At 38.9% G+C, this 19,292-nt stretch overlaps 1 protein-coding gene across 2 annotated transcripts in view; it reads left to right on the top strand.

The window, feature by feature from the left end:
* STK38L (serine/threonine kinase 38 like) overlaps positions 1-19,292 on the top strand; it is an 86,090-nt gene that overhangs the window by 38,378 nt on the left and 28,420 nt on the right. For both annotated transcript variants that reach the window (XM_058743280.1, XM_058743278.1), the window contains exons 2-3: positions 14,887-15,031; positions 18,534-18,585. In XM_058743280.1, the coding sequence (XP_058599263.1) occupies positions 14,898-15,031; positions 18,534-18,585 (186 nt within the window). In that variant the 5' untranslated portion in view covers positions 14,887-14,897. The remainder of the gene's footprint in view (positions 1-14,886; positions 15,032-18,533; positions 18,586-19,292) is intronic.

Genomic DNA, 19,292 nt, shown 5'->3' with positions numbered 1-19,292 from the left:
ATTTTAGGCATTTTCCCCCTTCTCCTATATTTGTTTTCCAAATAAAATCAGGATTGTGTTTTAAAGATCTCAAGTTGGAGGCACTTGGGTGGCTCATTCAGTTAAGTGTCTGACTTCGGCTCAGGTTGTGATCTTGTGTTTGTGGGTTCGAGCCCCGCATCGGGCTCTGTGCTGACAGCTCAGAGCCTGGAGCCTGCTTCAGATTTTGTGTGTCCCTCTCTCTCTGCCCCTGCCCCACTCACTTTCTGTCCGTGTCTCTCTCTCTCTCTCAAAAATAAACATTAAAAAATTAAAAAAAAAAAATAAAGATCCCAAGTCAATAAAATGGTCTGACCCTGTTTGATAGATAATCAACTGTTCAGGTATTAATTACTAAATTAGTTAATGAAATACAGGTCAATAGCACTAAAAATGTTTTTTTCTGCTTTAGAGATTTTTGTACTTTGGTATCTTAAATGGGGTGGATGCCTTCTGGGTTTTCTCACGGTTGCAGAAAGCAAGTCATACTTAACACAGTATCTGAATCTTATGAGTCACATGGTAAGTCTGCTTTTAGCTGGGGGCAGTTTTCGTTGGTCACTTGTGATGGTCAAAAAGCCTCTTGGGAGAGTTTAAATGACTCAAAATAACTAAAAGTACCTCAGAGCTACTTACATCTTAAAACTGTAAGCTCAGTGATACCATGTTTTATTTTTAGTCTAATCCAGTTTTTGCCCTCAAAAAGCACTGCTGCTTCTTGCTCTTATGTTAAATTAGTCTGATCTCTTTCAGTGAATGGTTGTCATTTGACAAGGAGCAGCAAACAAAATAATACAGTAATGATTTTAAAACTAAAAGTAAGGCATCTAAAAGAAACTGGCACAGTGGAGGAATCCACATCCCTCCTGAGCCTGTTGAGTGATGCGGCTGCTTTGCATATTTTTGAGTGTATGGGAAAATTAAACTAGGAGTTTACATTTTTAATTAAAGTCACGTTTGGGAAGTTTGCATTTTACATACTCACCTACACTTAAGCCTGTTTTCAAGTTTCATTTTGGGTAAATGTCAGTCTGTTCCTGTCTCTGTCTCTCATTCCCGTTCTGATTCCTGTTAGAAGCTTCCTTTTAAGAAAGTGAAAGATGGGAGTTCAGAGATCAGCTCTTACAGTCGGGCCACTGAGTGACGCAAGTGTTTGGGCTGCTCCCCAAATTTCCTTTACAGTGTATCGTACCGCCTGTCAGCACTTGTCGTTTTCCTGCGTCGTCCCTTTAGTTTTCTCTGGTCCTACCAGACCTTCACCTTTTAGCACAGACTAGGCATTTTTGGTTGTTCTGGTGTGTTGAATCAGGCTGTGCGTCCTTTAAAAAAGGAGTAAAGGGGAGTGGGCACCTTTAAAGCCAGAGCATTCATTTTGTCTCTTCTTAGAATCTTGGAGTAGCTCTCTTACCTGAAATAAGACTTGAAGTTAATTTAGGGGAGATTTGTGCTGCTCTGCTTTTTGATTCTGTGATGGGCCTTTGGAGTCCCCAGTACAAAAGCTGTGTAAGAAGAGAGTGACAAACAGTTTGAGCCCTTGTGAACATGCACAAGTAGGAGCCACTAAAAATCTGTTTTCCTAAAAAGTTAAGATGCGACTAGAAAACTTTTCAGAATTCTCATTAGCCTTATGGTGTATGCTTAATTTTATTCCACGACTCAGACTCTTTTTGCTGTTTGTAGTCCTCCACTAAACCAGAAGTGAGAATTTGGTTCATAGGAAGAAACTGCCAAGTACAGTGGTACCTGGAAAACCACCTTCGTGGGCTGAAAAATTTGGGTTGATGCCCTTTTGCTGCTTCTGTGTCTACCCTCACACAATTACTCTTACATACTTTTTTTTTCTTATTATAAAAATCATTGGTTTTCCTTTATGGAAAAATTGGAATATTTAAAAAATGATAAAGCACAAAATTTAAATTATCTATAATTTCATGCCATAATTGACTCCCTTTTTCCTTTTTCTTGAGTTCATATATAACCTCTAGATAGAGTTTTGTATCCTATTTACTTAATATTATTTCTCATGTTAAATATTTGGGGGAAATTTTCTTCAGTGTTTCTGTGGTATTTCTTGCTATCATAATTCCATCAATCATTTCACCTAATTTAAATTTTTTTTAAGTTTATTTATTTTTGAGAGAGAGAGAGAGAGAGAGAGAGAGCGAGCGTAAGTGGGGGAGAGGCAGAGAGAGAGGGAGAAGCAGAATCTGAAGCAGGCTTCAGGCTCTGAGCTGTCAGCACAGAACCCGATGCAGGGCTCGAATCCATGAACCATGAGATCATGACCTGAGCAGAAGTCAGACGCTTAACTGACCAGGGGCCACCCAGGCACCCCTCATTTCACCTAATTTTAAACATTTGTTTTTTTTGCTATTTTAAATAAGGCTTTGATTTAAAGACAACTCTATAAATTTTTGCTGCAGTTGTTATTACTTTGTTATAATAGATTCCTAAAGGTGAAATTATTATGTCAAAAAACTACAAAACTTAGTTTCTTAATACAGATTGCTATAGTCCCTACCAGAAAGTATTCCTACCAATTAACATAATCACAGGGAGTGATATCATCAAGTTAGTGACATAGATTGTCCCCAACTTCAGCCCCCCTCCAAGAAGACCAACTAGCAACTACCTGTAGACAGCACCATTATAAAAATCCCAGAACCCAGGGGGTGAGGCTGTCTCACAGAGACTGAGAAGAGCCACATGCTGTGACCTTATTGTCCCTCCCCCAGGCCGCACAGTGCGGCACAGTGCTGTACCGAGAAGGTCCCCCTGGGCCTATGGTTTTTCCAGTGGGTAAAAGGAGAGCCCATGGTTGACATCCAGCTCCTCCACCATTGTGGAATACATCTGGGGATGTCCACTTGGTGCTCACCTCACAGGGATCCTTGGGAAAGTCTGCAGGACTCTACTGCTAGGGATCAGATAGATAGAGAAGGGGGATGGCATTTACACCACCCAGTGCTCAGATCTTGGTGGCCCACATTTCTGCTTACAGTGGTGCCTGAGCAGAGACCCCAGCCAGCTGCTCTGCCTATCTGCAGTGCCAGGACAGTGGCCTTGTTTATTAGGGATCTTAGTGGACAGCTCTGCCTTATTTGGGTTCCTAGCCAACCATCCATACCAAGTGTGGGGCCTGTACTATGGCCCCAGCCATGCAGGGAAGCACATTCACAACCCTGCCCAACTGTTCAGTATAGCCTCCAGTCCCACCTAACCAAGAAACTAGGCCAAAGAATCTGTGCAGCCACAGGGCCTATCCTACAGCCCTACTTGGGCAGGGAGCCAAGCCAGAAGCCCTGTTAAGTATACTGTTAAGTGTAGCCTCTGTCACTGCATAATCAGGGAACAGTGAGCCTGGATAGCCTTGTAGCCCAGTCTATGGTACTACCCAGCTGCTGAGCCCACCCCACAGCCCTACCCTGCAAGAGAGCATAGCCTATAGCTCTGCCTGATTGTTGAACACAGCCTCCCCAGGCAGGGAGCCACCTGTCTAACTGGGAAGCATAGCCTGCAGCCCCACCTGATGCGGAAGCCTGGACAGCAGTCCTGTCCTTCTGCGGAGCACAGTCTCTAGCCCATCTAACTGCGGGACACAGATGGAGATCCCTCCCAACCAGAGAAGTCAGCCAGCAACCTTCTCAAACAGTGGAGCATGGCCAACAGCTTACCTGATGTGAAGTACAACCTGAGACCTTGCCCAACCTCAGGGCACAGCCTGCTGTCTTTTTGATTACAGAGCATAGCCAAAGGCCTTGTCCAACCACAAAGGCCTGTCTGCAGCCAACCTCAACATGGAGTTCAGCCAGCAGCCCATCCAGTCAGAAAACACAGCCTAAGACCCCACACAAACAGGAGTGATTGCAGCGCCCAGACTATAGTCCTACTTAATCTGGGAGTCCAGCCGTGGCACCACTATGCCAGGGAACACAACCTGTGACCACACTTGGCCAAAGGTAATTGTAGAATTCAGCCAGTGGCCCCACCTGGTCAGGGAGCCCTCTCATTGGCCACGCTTGAATATGGAACCCAGCCAACAGACTCAGGCAACCACAGAGCCCAGCTAGTAGCACCCACCCTAATGTCAGACCATGGGCAGCAGCCTCACCCAACTAGAGATCCTGATAGCAAGTCCTACCTGCCCATGGATACTACCAGCTGATCTGTCCAGTATCCCAAGCTGGGCTGACTGGTGAAGGTCTTTTCCTGCTGAACCTATAAAATCTGGGGAAAGAGACCAATTACCTAAATGGCAGATACCAACACAAGGAATCAAGGAACATGAAGAGAGATGCTTGGGTGGCACAGTTGGTTGAACATCCAACTTTGGCTCAGGTCATGATCTCATGGTTTGTGAGTTTGAGTTCCACATTGAGACAGCTCTATTGTCAGTGCAGAGCCTGCTTGGGATTCTCTCTCTCACCCTGTCTCTCTACCCCTCCCCCACATGTACACTCTCTTTCTCTCTCTCTCTTTCAAAATAGATAAACTTAAAAAAAAAAAATATGAAGAATCAGGTAAACATGACACCACCAAATGACACTAATAAATAAAACTCCCAAAAACTGACCCTGAAGAAATGGAGATCTGTGAACTATCTGATAAAGAATTCAGAATAATTCTCTTAAGTTCAGTGAGCTACAAGAATACACAGACAGACACTTAGATGAAATTCAGAAAATAATGCACATACAAAATGAAAAGTTCAATGAAGTTTTTTGATAGAAACTATTTTTTAAAAAACCCAGAAATCTTAGAGCTGAAGAATATAATGAACTGAAGAATTCAATTGAGAGCTTCAACAACAGACTTGACAAAGCAGGGGAAAAAAAAAGAATTAATGAATTGAAAGATAGGTTATTTAAAATTATCTATTCACAGAAGAAAACAAACGAAGAGTGAAGAAAGTCTTACAGGATTATAGAACACAATAAAGAGATGCAAATATGTATTTTTTTTTTTTTAATTTTTTTTTTCAACGTTTTTTATTTATTTTTGGGACAGAGAGAGACAGAGCATGAACGGGGGAGGGGCAGAGAGAGAGGGAGACACAGAATCGGAAACAGGCTCCAGGCTCTGAGCCATCAGCCCAGAGCATGACGCGGGGCTCGAACTCACGGACCGCGAGATCGTGACCTGGTTGAAGTCGGACGCTTAACTGACTGCGCCACCCAGGCGCCCCAAGTATTTTGAATCTGTATATTATTATGAATGCCCAGAAGAAGAGAAAGGGAGAGAAGTGCATTTAAAGCAAGAGTGGCAAAAAACTCCCCAAACTTGGGGAGAGAAATGGATATCAGATTCAGGAGGTGCAATGAATCTCAAATAGGTTGAACCCTGAAAGGGCTACCAAGACACAGTAATTATTTGATCAAAAGTCAAAGAAAAAGGGAATTTTGAAAGCAGGAAGAGAAAAACAACTTGTCAGTACAGGGATGTTCTCATAAGACTATATGTGGCTTTCTCAAAAGAAACTTTGCAGTCCAGAAGTCAATGGGATGTTATATTCAAAATATTGTAAGAAAAAAACCTGTCAACCAAGAATCCTATATGCCCTAAAACTGTCCTTTACAAATGAAGGAGAGATAAAGATTTCCCCAAATCAACAAAAGCAATGCCCGCCCCTAGATCTAATTTACAAGAAATGTTAAAGTTACATTCTTCAAGCAGAAGTGAAAGGATGTTAATTAACATCATAAAAACATACAAATGTGTAAAACTCACTGGCCACATTCTTAAATGTTAGAAAATAAACACTGTAAAAATAAGCATAACTACAATAATTGTTAGTGTTATTGTTAAATTTGTTACTAGCTTCAAATCGGGTGTTATAAGCCTCCAGATAACCACAACCACAAAGAAAAACCTATAGTAGAAACACAAAAGGTTATGATAAAGGAGTCAGAGTATATTACCACAAAAAAAGGGTCATCATTCATAAAACAAGATAGCCAGAGAGGGGGCAAAGAACAAGGGATCTACAAAACAAAACAATTAACATATGGCAATATTAAGTCCTTACCTATCATTAATTAACTTAAACATAAATGGAATAAATCTCCAATAAAAAGACACAGAATGACTGAATGGATTAGAAAGACAAGATCCAATGATGCACTGCCTACAAGAGACTCATTTAAACTTTAAGGACACACACAGACTGTGAATGAAGGGTTGGAAAAAGATATTTCAAGCAAATGGTAATCAAAAGAAAACAGGGGCAGCTATGCTTAAATCAGACAAAATAGGCTTTAAACTAAAAATGGTCAGAAGAGACAAAGTCATTATGTAATGATAAAAGGATTAATTAATTGTAATATATAACAGTAGTAAATAATTATGCACCCAACATCAGAGCACCTAATCTATAAAGCAAATATTAACAGAACTAAAGGGAAATAAATAGCTATGCAATAATAGTTGGGAACTTTAATACCTCCTCTTAGTAATGGATAGATCATCCAGACAGAGAATCAATAAGCAAATAGTAGATATGAATAACATTAGAGCAAATGGACCTAATGGACAAAAACAAAAAACACTCACAACATATGTCTTAACAAATTGAAGAAGATTGGAATTATATCAAGTATCTTTCTGACCACAGTAATATGAAACTAGAAATCAGTGAACAGGAGGAAAGCTGGAAAATTCACAAATATATGAAAATTAAACAACACACTCATAGACAACAAATGTGTCAAAGTAGAAATCAAAAGAAAACAATTTTTAAATATGAAACAACTGAAAATGGAAACCCAACATACTAAAACTTATGGGATGCAGCAAAGGAAGTTCTAAGAAGTTTATAGTGATAAATGCATCCACTAAGAAAAAAAGATCTCAAATATCATAGCTTTACAACTCAAGGAACTACAAAAAGAAGAACAAACTAAGCCCAAAGTTAGCAGAAGGAAGGAAATAACACCAGAGCAGAAATAAATGAAGTACAGAATAGGAAAACAATAGAAAAGTTTAACAAAACTGTTGGTTGGTTCTTTGGAAAGGTACACAAAAGTGTGAAACCTTTATCTAGACTAACCAAGAAAAAAGAGTGGATATTCAAATAATATTAGAAAAGAAAGAGAAGATATTACAGCTGATATTATAGAAGTACAAAGGATCGGGGGCACCTGGGTGGCTCAGTCGGTTAAGCGTCCGACTTCGGCTCAGGTCACGATCTCGCGGTCCGTGAGTTCGAGCCCCGCGTCAGGCTCTGGGCTGATGGCTCAGAGCCTGGAGCCTGTTTCAGATTCTGTGTCTCCCTCTCTCTCTGCCCCTCCCCCGTTCATGCTCTGTCTCTCTCTGTCTCAAAAATAAATACACGTTAAAAAAAAATTAAAAAAAAAAAAAAGAAGTACAAAGGATCATAAGAGACTATAGTGAATAATTAAACACCAAAAAAATGGACAACCTTAGAAGAAATGGATGAATTCCTGTAAACATACAATCTACCAAGTCCAAATCCGGAAGAAATAGAAAATCTGGCCAGACTGATAACAAGGAAGAAGATTGAATCAGTAATCAAAAATCTCCCAACAAAGAAAAGCCTAGGACAGACGTTAATATCCAAAATATACAAGGAACTCATGTAATTCAGTATCAAGAAAAGTAAATAATATGATTAAAAATGGACAAAAGGCTTGAAGATATTCTTTGGAAGTGAGGTATTACTTTACACCTGTTAGAATGGGTATTATCAAGAGGTGACAAGTATTGGTGAGGATGTGGAAGAATAGAAACTCTTATACATTGTTGGTTGGAAATATAAATTTGTATGGAGGTCCCCCCAAAGTTAAAAATAGAACTATTATATGATCCAGTAATTTCATTTTTAGGTATCTGCAAATGAAGTGAAATCATTGTCTCAAAGAGATAGCCACACCCCTCTGTTCATTGCAGCATTAGTCACAATAACCAAGACATGGAAGCAACCTAAGTGTCTACTGATAGATGACTGAATAAAGAAAATGTGGTATTTCGATATAATGGAATATCAATCAGCCATAAAAAAAAGGACATCCTGACATTTGTGACATGGATGGACCTGGAGGACATTATGCTAAGTGAAATAAGTCAGAAAGAAAAAGACAGATACTGTATATCACTTCTATGTGGAACCTAAAAAAATATTGAACTAGAAATAGATTGGCGGTTGCTGTGGGTTCAGGGGTGGGGCAGTTGGAGGAGGAATGAGGAAAGGTGGTCAAAGTGTACAAAATGTAAATTATAAATTCTGGTGATGTTCTGTACAGCAAGGTAACTATAGTTAACCATACTGTTTTGTATATTTGAAGGTTGCCAAGAGAGTAAATCCTAAAAATTCTCACCACACACAGAAAAATTATAACTATATGATTTGATGGATACCTAACCTTATTGTAATTATTTTATGATGTATGTATATGTCAAATCATTACTTGGTACATCTTAACATTATGCAGTGTCAATTACATCTCAGTAAAGCTGGAAGAATCCACACAAACAAGCATAGATGGTATATGAGAAAGTCATCTCATGGTAGCCTGGACCAGGAGGGTTTGCCCCTCTAAATTATGGCTTTTTTCATAGAGGGAATATATACATTATTTTAAAGTTTCCATGTCTGATTTACTTTGGAAAATTGAACATTTTCCAGAAGTTAGCTATTTTTATTTATATATTGTCAATCAGTATTATTCATTCATTATTAGGGTTCTTATTTTCTTTTTACAACTTTAATATTTAAAAAGCTGTTATATGGTTTTCATACATTTTAAGAAATGAATTTATTTTCAGCATATACCTTTATACTTCAGTATACTTTTTTTTTTTTTTTTTTTTTTATTTATTTTTGGGACAGAGAGAGACAGAGCATGAACGGGGAAGGGGCAGAGAGAGAGGGAGACACACAGAATTGGAAACAGGCTCCAGGCTCCGAGCCATCAGCCCAGAGCCCGACGCGGGGCTCGAACTCACAGACCGCGAGATCGTGACCTGGCTGAAGTCGGACGCTTAACCGACTGCGCCACCCAGGTGCCCCACTTCAGTATACTTTTAATACACATTGTTATTTTGCAGTTTTTCCCCCAAATACTGTCCTTTAAATCTTGTTTGATATCCATATATGTATATTCTAAATTTTTGTATAATGATGCCTGGCACGATTTTTATTGTGATTTCTTTTGAATACATTTCTTATCAGTTCAAAGATCAGTTACTCATCTGTATTTTCTTTTAATTTTTTTTGAAGTTTATTCTTTTTACTTTATTTCCTGTTGTTGGGTTTTTTTTTTCCTTTTTAGTTTTTATGTTCGCCCTTTTGAACCATTTGAAATGTATTTTGCCCTTTGGAATGGAATGAACATCTGACTTGCTTTAAATAGATAACCAGTTATTTCAACACCATTAATTGAATAATTCTTCCCTTCCTTCCACAGTCTATGATTAGATTTCCTCATGAAAAGGCCAATCTTTTTTTTTTTTTTTAATCACGGGATTCTTAGGTATTTTATGGATGTTGTTCTTTATCCCCTTCTCCTTGCTACTTTTGTGAACAGGATTATTTTTCATTTCTAAATGTAAATCTTTAGAATTATCATTTTAGGGGTGCCTGGCTCAGTCAGTTGAGTGTCTGACTTGGGCTTGGGTCATGATCTCACAGTTCGTGGGTTCGAGCCCTGCGTTGGGCTCTATGCTGAGGGCTTGGAGCCTGGAACGTGCTTCAGATTCTGTGTCTCCCTCTCTCTCTTCCCTTCCCCTGCTGCACTCTGTCTTTCTCTCAAAAATAAACATTAAAAAAATTTTTAATTATCATTTTAAAACATAAATTTTGGGGTGCCTGGCTGGCTCAGTTGGTTAAGTATCCAACTCTTCATCTCAGCTCAGGTCTTGATCTCAGGGTCATGAGTTCAAGTGCCATATTGGGCTCTGTGCTAGGCATGGAGCCTACTTAAAAAAGAAAAAAAAAAAAGCACAAATTTTAAACTGAGTCTGGTAACAACTTAGAATCAGACGAACTTATTTTCTTTCCCTACCAAGTTAGCTCTTCTTATAATTCCTATTCTTATTGATGATATCACCATTTACCCACTTATCCAAATCTGAAACCCAGAAGTAATTATAGATTTCAGTCTTTCCAGCTAAATATCTGAGCCTCTACTATCTTAAATTAGGCCCTCATTGTTTTATACTAAGCCAAAGATTGTAATTTCAAATGCTTACCAGAAGCAAGTAGGTAATAAGATGGGTGAAGGATGCTGGGCATACGGGAGTAGACATTTGGTGGGCTTTGGCACTATGCCCTGTCTTGCAAGGGGGCTGCTGCTTCTCTGTTCCAGGCAGTAATGTGGGCTCATATTTGACCAATCTGATTTTTCAAGAAGAACCAGAAATCTGAGTTCTTATGTGAAATCTTCTAAGTCACAGTGCAAACCAAACAAAATATGACCAGAGCCACAGTTTGTAACCCATGACTGTTACTGAGTCCCCCTAACCTGATTTATATTCCTTCCATGTAATCTCCTCCCAGACTTTTTGCCAACCTCCCTGTACCAGCACAATCACATGAAGTACCAGTCAGATGGGACTTCAGAGGTGGTTATGTAACCCAACTGACATGAGTTTGCTCCTTGGTGACTTACAGATAGAAACTACAGTGGGTGGACTTGTCATACAAAGTAACTATATTTGCAGCAAATAAAGAGACCATGGGGGAATAATGTCCAAAGCTGTGATTCCCCAGGCAAGAGTGAATGAGTTCCTTTTATTTAGGGTTAGGGTGAATATTTAGAAAGGGAACCCTTGTCATCGCATGTGAAGTGGGCATAAGGTCACACATGTGCCTCAAGGAAACATGCCTAGACATGCATTATAGGTTCTGTTAGTGAGGCTTGTGCTCCTCCTCGGTGGAGAATTTAGCATTACAGTGAGGTAGAGGTCACTGTCGGTCACCGCATGGTCCAACTGCGCAGGTGTAAGCCAGTGGTTAAGCTCAACCTGGTCTGGGCCTCCGAAGTTCTTCCCCCTGGCAGTCGTTATAGCTTGAGGGGTAGTTTTGGTTTCCATCAATGGATGCTGTGCCCTTTGGCTCCTTTGCCTGAGTGAGGAGATAGCTGGAAAGAACTTAAGGAAAATGTGGGACAAAGGTGGGTGGGCACATGCAGGTGGGCAGTAAAGGTCAGGTCTTAGGGTCTTGTTGCTGACAGGAGGATTAACTGCATCAAACAAGGAACATTCTTAGAAGAGTTCTTGCTACTTGGGTAAGCACTGAGTAATGTTGTTTGTTGGCTGTCACTTTTCACTTAGTTAAAAGCCCATTTGTGCTTAGGGTAATTTTTAACATGGCAAAAAGGTATTTTATCATGACTTCTAGCTGTCCTTCCCCCTTCATCTCCTGCTATTTCACTGAATATACTCAAGCCATCTGTGTACTCACGTGTGTCGGTCTTTTTGGTGCCCTTCCACCTCTCCCTCCGCTGCCCTGTCCCTCTGACTTGTGAACCCTTACTCCTCCCCACTCACCCCAAGTTGCAGTTCAAGTATCTCCTCCTCTGTTAAACCTCTGACTACTCTTAAACCCTTGCAGAGCCAACTTCTCCCTTCTTTGTGTCCCTGTAAGATCATGAATAGGGCAGGGACTCTATTTTATCCTTCTTCGTATTCTCAGTAATCCGTGCAGTGCTGGCATATAGTGTAAATTTGCAGTAAATGTTAGCTGGAAAGACTACAACTAGTAAAATTTAGTGCTGGGCCTGGAATCCTCACCTGAGTGAATTTCTTGCTCTTCAGGTTATACTGCCCAGAGAAAAGAAGCTGTGGCTGCTGTGTCTTTAGGGACCTGGTATATGCAGTATCCAATCTGTTGTAGCCTGGGGCTTTTTGGTCGAAACTAAATGAGTGTAGAAACAATTGTACACTATAAAGCAATACAGTAGCGTTAAGGATACTCTTTCCTCTGATATGTAGTATGTGGCAACTAGGGTGAAACCCCCAGTTAAATAGTATGTTTTGCCAGTCAGGTAAAGCAGTTCTGTTTTCCTACTTCAGAAGCTTGATGGTAAATGGTTGGAGACACCACATCTATTTATAGGTAGCCTGAGTGCCAGATTTGTTATCTCCTTTCCCCAGGCTTGATAAACGAAAGAATGTTGGACTTAACTATTGGTAGTGTCTCCATTAATGAATAGGGGAGTCTGGAGAAAACACGTGAACAGGAAATTCAAGGGCACCTAGTGTTGTTTTTATCAGTCCAGGAATTGTAGACTTGCAAATTGTATCCTGTTCTTTTTCTGAGGAAAGAAAGAGCTTTAGTAATAGACAAAGAACAGTGTTAAATCCATTAGAGGAATAAATTTGCAATATAATAAGTGCCACTCATCTAGATCATTCTTTGTAATAATTTGGTCACTTCTGTTCTTGGTTTTGTTTAATTTGGAATTTTTAAAGCCTATTTTGTCTGGCTGGAAGGAAAGAATTTTTTCTTCTTTTTAAGGCTACTTTTTAAAAGATATTATTTAATCGAGATCAGGGGTGGGATATTTGCTTTTTCTGTAATTGTATCCCTCAAGTAGGATTTGTTTCTGAACGTTAACATAACACTAATGATTCTGTAGTTTTTAATCCAAAGGAAACTATTATATGTGAAAATATAATTTAAAATCCATTAGAGTTGAGTTGTTATCATCATTTACTGAATGCCTACTGTGTGCTCAGTACTTTGCCAGTTGTTGAGTAGACACAGGTTTTGCTCTGCTTTGGTTTTTAAACAAAGTATACATATTTGCAGGTATGTATGTATAACTAGAACGGAAAGTATTAATCATGATCAAATTATATAGTGTGTGTGTGTGTGTGTGTGTGTGTGTGTGTGTATACACATACACATACATTCCATACATACGGAACTTGTTTTTCATTACTTGGTATCCACCTTTGGGTTTTGGAGTTAACTTCATTACATCTTTTTTTTTTTTTTTTTTTAATTTTTTTAACATTTATTTTTGAGAGAGAAAGACAAAGTGCGAATGGGGGAGGGGCGGAGAGAGAGCGGGAGACAGAGAATCTGAAGCAGGCTCCAGACAGCAGAGCTGTCAGCACAGAACCCGATGCGGGCTGAAACCCACGAACTGTGAGATCATGACCTGAGCCAAAGTCAGACGCTTAACCAACTGAGCCACCCAGGTGCTGCCGTGCCATGTGACTTTTCTAAGCTTCAGTTCTTTACCTTGCAGGGCTGTTGTAAGGAGGAAATGCAGTCATGCATAGAAAGTGCCACTCTCTTGAATCCTCTGGAGGAAAAGGGGAGAAATCAGTGAATAAAATATCACAAAATTCCTGATAGGCACGACCATTCAGTGTATGTGAGTTGCCTTTGTTTATCGTGCAAAGCTAATTTGATTTGCTGTAGGCTGTGAAGAGACATGAATGATTTTAAACAAGTGACACAATCAACTTCTTGTTCTAAAAATCTTTAGAGTAGTCCACAGAGGAACAAGTTTGTGAGGCTAAAATAATAATGTTGTATTTGGACATAATGACTTTAAGACTCTTGTAGTACCTTGAGATGTAAAACCAATAAGAGGGCAGTGGAACTAGGAATTTGTCATAGTTAAACTTACTATTAACCTGCACTTGACTTGATTGATGTTGAAGAACAAGAAAGGTCTTTTGGTCCATTCCATTATCCCTGGAGTCTACTGCAGTTCAAATCCATACACAGAGGTCTGTATCTTCATGTAATTAGGGAGAGGTGGGTGTTGGGGTATAGGTTGGGGGAATACTTCCCAGCTAACAGTGCAACGTTGGATGCTCACTGTTGGCAGTCTGCATCTTCTCTAGGTCTGTTATGATCTCCATCCAGATCAGCAAAAACCTCCTTAATGCATGGAACCATCCTAGTCTTTTTTGGTCCAGATGTAGACTGTAGTAGGCAAGTTTCTTACGGTCGGTACCACCCACTGGTAGCAGCCATCACAGTTCAGTCTGTGCCCCCTGTGAAGCAGTCATTTTGCTACATTCCTTATCTTGTCTAATTGTCCAATTATCTTCTTCAAACCAGTACTATGTTTGGCTTGCCTGGTGGTTTTTCAAAGATGGCACTTGAGTGACTAAGTAGACCGCAAGGCCCAGTTAAGGCCACAGAACATCCCTATTGTCACCTGGCTTGATTCATACATTTCTGTTTTCTGCCTGGTTCAAATGAGTATCATTTGAAAATGAAATGGACCTTATAGTCTGGAGACGTATACTGGACCTTGTTATAGAGCTATTTGAAATGACATAGAATTCAGAATGAAATAGGGCACCCTGGACTCCATCCAAAGGGGGCTTGTTTTGAAAAGTTGTTTTCCCATAAAACATATACATAAGAATTACTTCAGACTGATTTTGTGTGCATATTTGATCCACTGCTTCATGTTTCATAGAATTTATATTCTAGAAGTTGCTTCTTACTATTTAGCTGAACTACATTCACTCTTAGGAGACTTAACATTGAGTGCAGGCATATGTATTAGCCAAATCTTGTGGATTTTTTTTGCAGTGATCAATAAAACAACAACAAAATACATCGAACCTTTCTTGTTCTGAATGCTTGTTGACTACAGCCTTTTGTATAAAATGTGTCCATGTTGTGTGTGGATTGGTGCTTCCTTACTCTTATTCATCCCTGGTTTTGCCAACACAAAATTAATTTCTATTGCTTTGGGAATAGTGTATCTTCCTCTTTCTTTACGAGCACTGTCTTCTTTATAATGTGGAAAACTTGGACGTTTGAACTGTTACAGTAAAGTTTTGCTTCGTAGGAATTAAACCGTCTCCAGAGTTTACTATGAGGGATAGAAAGTGTTTTTCTACTGAACAATTTGTGTTTATATGTTGTTTCAGTGTCTGTTACTATGGCAATGACGGCAGGGACTGCAGCCTCCTTTCCTATGAGCAACCATACCCGGGAAAGAGTGACTGTGGCCAAGCTCACGTTGGAGAATTTTTACAGCAATCTAATTTTACAGCATGAAGAGAGAGAGACCAGGTATAGTAAAGGCTAATCAGAATTTTCTGTTTGGTTTAAGAAGCTCTTATGCTGCAAGTGGAGTGTAAACACATTGTCCATTAATAATATGAATATTGTGGGTCCCTGTATGCTGTTTTTAGGTTTCCTCTACTGACAGTGCCTCTAATTATCTTAACAGAATGGTTTCTTGTCCTCTGCACCTATATCCTTCTATCACATGTCAATGATATTTTAAATAAAACATTCCCAGCTGTGAAATTATAATATATCCTTATACTATAGGAATAATTAATTCTAATCCAAAAGCATGTATAGTGGGAATGAGGGTGGAAGAATAAAAACATTAATGACGTGTTATTCTGCCTTCAGAAAACTCTATTAAGGCAGGTAATGCACATAAATATTACATGACAGTGAGAAGCATCACTAAGAGAAGGTCAAAGAAGGCAGAGATTGCTTTTGAGTAAAGCAACTGGGAGGGCTTCATAAACGGTGGTGGCATTTATCAGAGCTCTTAAGGAAAGTATTAATCATACATGCAGAAAAGGGAGAAGGAAGAGATAAAAGAGCAGGAGGAAGGATATTACAGACAGAAGAAATCATCCTCAGTGCTGGGTCAAGCAAGAGTCAGTTTAGCTCATGCTGGATTTCAGCATTTTCTGGGACCCTTGACTGCTTTGTTAATGTAGATATCCTCATGGGAGTAGAGAGCCTTGAAGATTTTTGAACAGAATCAGTGATCATGGGTGTTTCTCTAGAGGAGTACTTTAGTTGTGATGTACAGAATGGATTGTGGGTAGAGAGAGAAGGAACAGGAAAGGCTAATGATGTAGTCCCAGCATGTGGAAAGGAGGCTTGAATTAGGATCATGACAACAACAGTAGAATAGAATTTAGAAGTGAGAAAGATTGACAGAAGTGGTGACTAGCCAGAGACGAAATGTCAGATAGGTCTAACTACATATCAGACAAGCTGAACAGAGAATTGAACTAGAAAATAAAACTTCAATAATTATTCAGAAGTCAACTGGAGACACAGAGTAGGAACATATGAAGGAGAGTTAAATATGGAGCAGAGTGAGGAAAGCTAACGTATCTTTAACCAAAGTTCCTAAAGGAGGAGAAGAAAGGGGTTGGAGCAGAGGCAGGTTAAACTAAGAGTTCACCATTGGCAGAACTTCCAGAAGATTCAATTTAGGCTGAAGGAAGGTGATCACAAACAGAGCTAAATATAAATGTGTGGATAAATCTCAACACAAATTGTATGAAAACAAAAACAATGATGATAAAGTCTTATACATTTTTTTAAGTAGATTAAAATATTTCCCAATGATAGGCTCTCAGGAGGGAAGTCAGTGGAATTAAAGTGTTGCTAGAGATCTGTGTATCTCCATGATAGAGATACGACGTACAGAGGAGTAAAGATTGATTCATTTCAGACTAACAGAGTTTGTAACTTCCAAACTAATGAAAGGAAAATAATGAAATGAGGAAAACAAAACCCCAATTGAAAATAAGGCGAGGGAAAAAGCAAAGCTGAAACGCCAAAAAGTCGACACAAATAGAGACCACGCAATCAGTTAGAAACGAATGCAAACATATGAGTAATTACATTAACTGTAAATACAATGAAAGTCTCTGGAAATGATCCAGTCGCCAAGGAGAGTAAACGAAGTAGAAGAGAACCAGGGAAAGAAAGACTACTTTTTTAGGAAGCAGACACTTAAGTTATGCATCAGAATTTTGAAGGCTTGTTGTCTTTTCTTGATGAAATCTTTGAGTAATTCAGTTTTGCCCTCTATTTCCAAACAAAGGAAAGTAAAAATAAAAGTATCTGCTGTAACTTAAAAAAAAAAAAAAGGCAGTCGCAGCTTGGTACCATGGAAGTCATATTAAACAGTTAGCTTGTATTTATTAAAAGCTTGGACTTTAGGATTACATGTGATAAATTTTTAAGGCTTAACTAACTGGATAAATACATAAGCCAAATAGAGTACCAATCAGAACAAAACATCAGAGCATTTAGGAAGAAAACTATTTTCTTTGAAAGGTGCACAGGAAGTCACAGGTCTTCACGTTTAGATATGGTGGAAACGTACAAAGGCTACTGCCTCTCTGTCCAGAGTCAGGGATAATTTCATGAAAAGTTGGTTTTGGCAAGGATTGAGGAAAGGGGACAGTAGAGATGTGACAGAAGAGTGAAGTTGCTTGTATATTGATAGGCCGTCCCAGATGAATGGTCCCTTACACTGTGGATTCTCTCTACAGAGGAGAAAGCTCAAAATCATTCAGCAAGCAGCCTTGCAGCGCCCAGAGGGGCATGGTAGCAGGCACAGAGCTTATTCCATTCTAAGGGTTGGGCTTAGAAGAACAGTATGTAAATAAAAGATTAAAATCAGTATGATAAGCACCAAGATGTCTATTACAAATGTTGACGAAGTAGGCAGAGAACATGTCATTACGTGTCATTGCCATTGGGGTGCTGATCTATGAACAGGCTTTAGATATTTTTGTTATGAATTTTCCATAAGAATGGTGGGTTAGGAAAGCGCCTACCTTCAGACATTATCGTAAAGGACAAATACTAAAAAATGTATTTGATGATTTCAATCCTCAACCCTTAGATACTCTCCCATGTAGTTAAATCCTGGAAAGTCAGTCCTATTCTAACATAGTCCAACACCAATTAGGAAGAGTACTCTCAGGTTCATATTCAGGAAAAACCAATATGATAGAAATAAAATGCTTAATATTCTGTTGGAAATGAGCTGCAAAATTTGTATCAGAGCTATCTCCCTAGTTCCTAGTGACTTAATTCATCCAGTCATCCTGCCTTCCTCCCCATCCCCACAGTGCTTAGTTTAACTTACTTCAGTGGTGTCATTTAAAAATAATGAGTACCTGAACTTGACTATACCTAGAAAAGCAAATCTTCTGGTGGTTAGTGGGTTTTTTTATGTACATATATGACTCCAGTTTTCAAAGAATTAGAATAAAATACACTCAATTGCATTGAACATTTTTCTTGATTAGGAAATCAAGCTTAGACTTGAAATGAAGGACTTACACAAGCTCAGTTAGCTAATAAGCTATTAGAATTGGGATTCAAACAGGGATATCCACCTTAAATATTTATACTTTTAGTCACTATAGTTACCTTTATATACTTCCAATATAAATATTGATAAATGTTAATGATTTTGGTGGTTTGAATATTAGATAACAGATTTCCCTTATTAGAACATTAGTCATCTTTGCTAATCATTGATTTAAGCAGCATTAAGAAGGAAATTTTTCATTTGGCCAGTATGAGAAAGTGATTTGAAATCTGGGTTGGGTTTAATTTTGAGAAAGAAAACTATTCTTAGTGATTATTTTGATTCATCTTTAAAGACTTTTTTTTTTTTTTTTTTTTTAGCATAGCAAACTGAAGGGGTAAACTCAAATAAATAAGTGAACATTTCTTAAATTGGAATAGTTAGGAATGTATTTAAAATTTAAATTATTTTTTCTTTGAAAAGGCAGAAGAAATTAGAAGTGGCCATGGAAGAAGAAGGATTAGCAGATGAAGAGGTAATGTTAGCTGTAATTACTGTGACTGTAGGTAACAGTACTCTATACTTGAAAGTTGCTAAGAGCGGATCTTAAATGTTCACACTAAAAAAAAAATTACTTATGTGAGGCAATGGATATGTTAACAAGCCTTTTTGTGGTAATCATTTTACAATATATATGTGCGTCAAACCATCGCGCTCTAAGCTTGTGTTACGTCAATTATATCTCAAGAAAGTTGGGGAGGGAAAGACTAATTACTGTATAATGGCAACCCCAGTGTCTTTGTCCTCTATTGATATCAGATGATTTTATAACTTAGGTAACATGGATTTCATCATTTGAATATGGACTTCTTTGTTGCTATGATGGAGATCTTTAAAGAGGCAGCTTTTTTTAATTCCAAGAATATAGATTTAGTGAACAGTATCTATAGTATCCTGAGAGCATGGAACAAGAAGAGAGGGCTCTAAGAAGAATCCGTGAATTGCCAGATCTTCTCACATTTTTTCCTGAATATATCTTAAAACCCTCTAGTTCTCTAGTCCAGTGCCTCTACCCTACTTTATTTTTTTTAAGTGTATTTATTTATTTTGAGAGAGACAGAGACAGAGACAAAGAGAGCACATGAATGGGGGAAGGGCAGAGAGAGAGATGGGGACAGGGGATCCAAAGCAGGCTCTGCGCTGACAGCAGAGAGCCTGATACCGAGTTTGAGCTTGAACTTA

This window comes from Neofelis nebulosa, chromosome 8 (genome assembly GCF_028018385.1).
Source record: "Neofelis nebulosa isolate mNeoNeb1 chromosome 8, mNeoNeb1.pri, whole genome shotgun sequence".
NCBI classification, from domain to species: Eukaryota; Metazoa; Chordata; class Mammalia; order Carnivora; family Felidae; genus Neofelis; species Neofelis nebulosa.
This window is presented reverse-complemented; position numbering and strand designations above follow the sequence as displayed.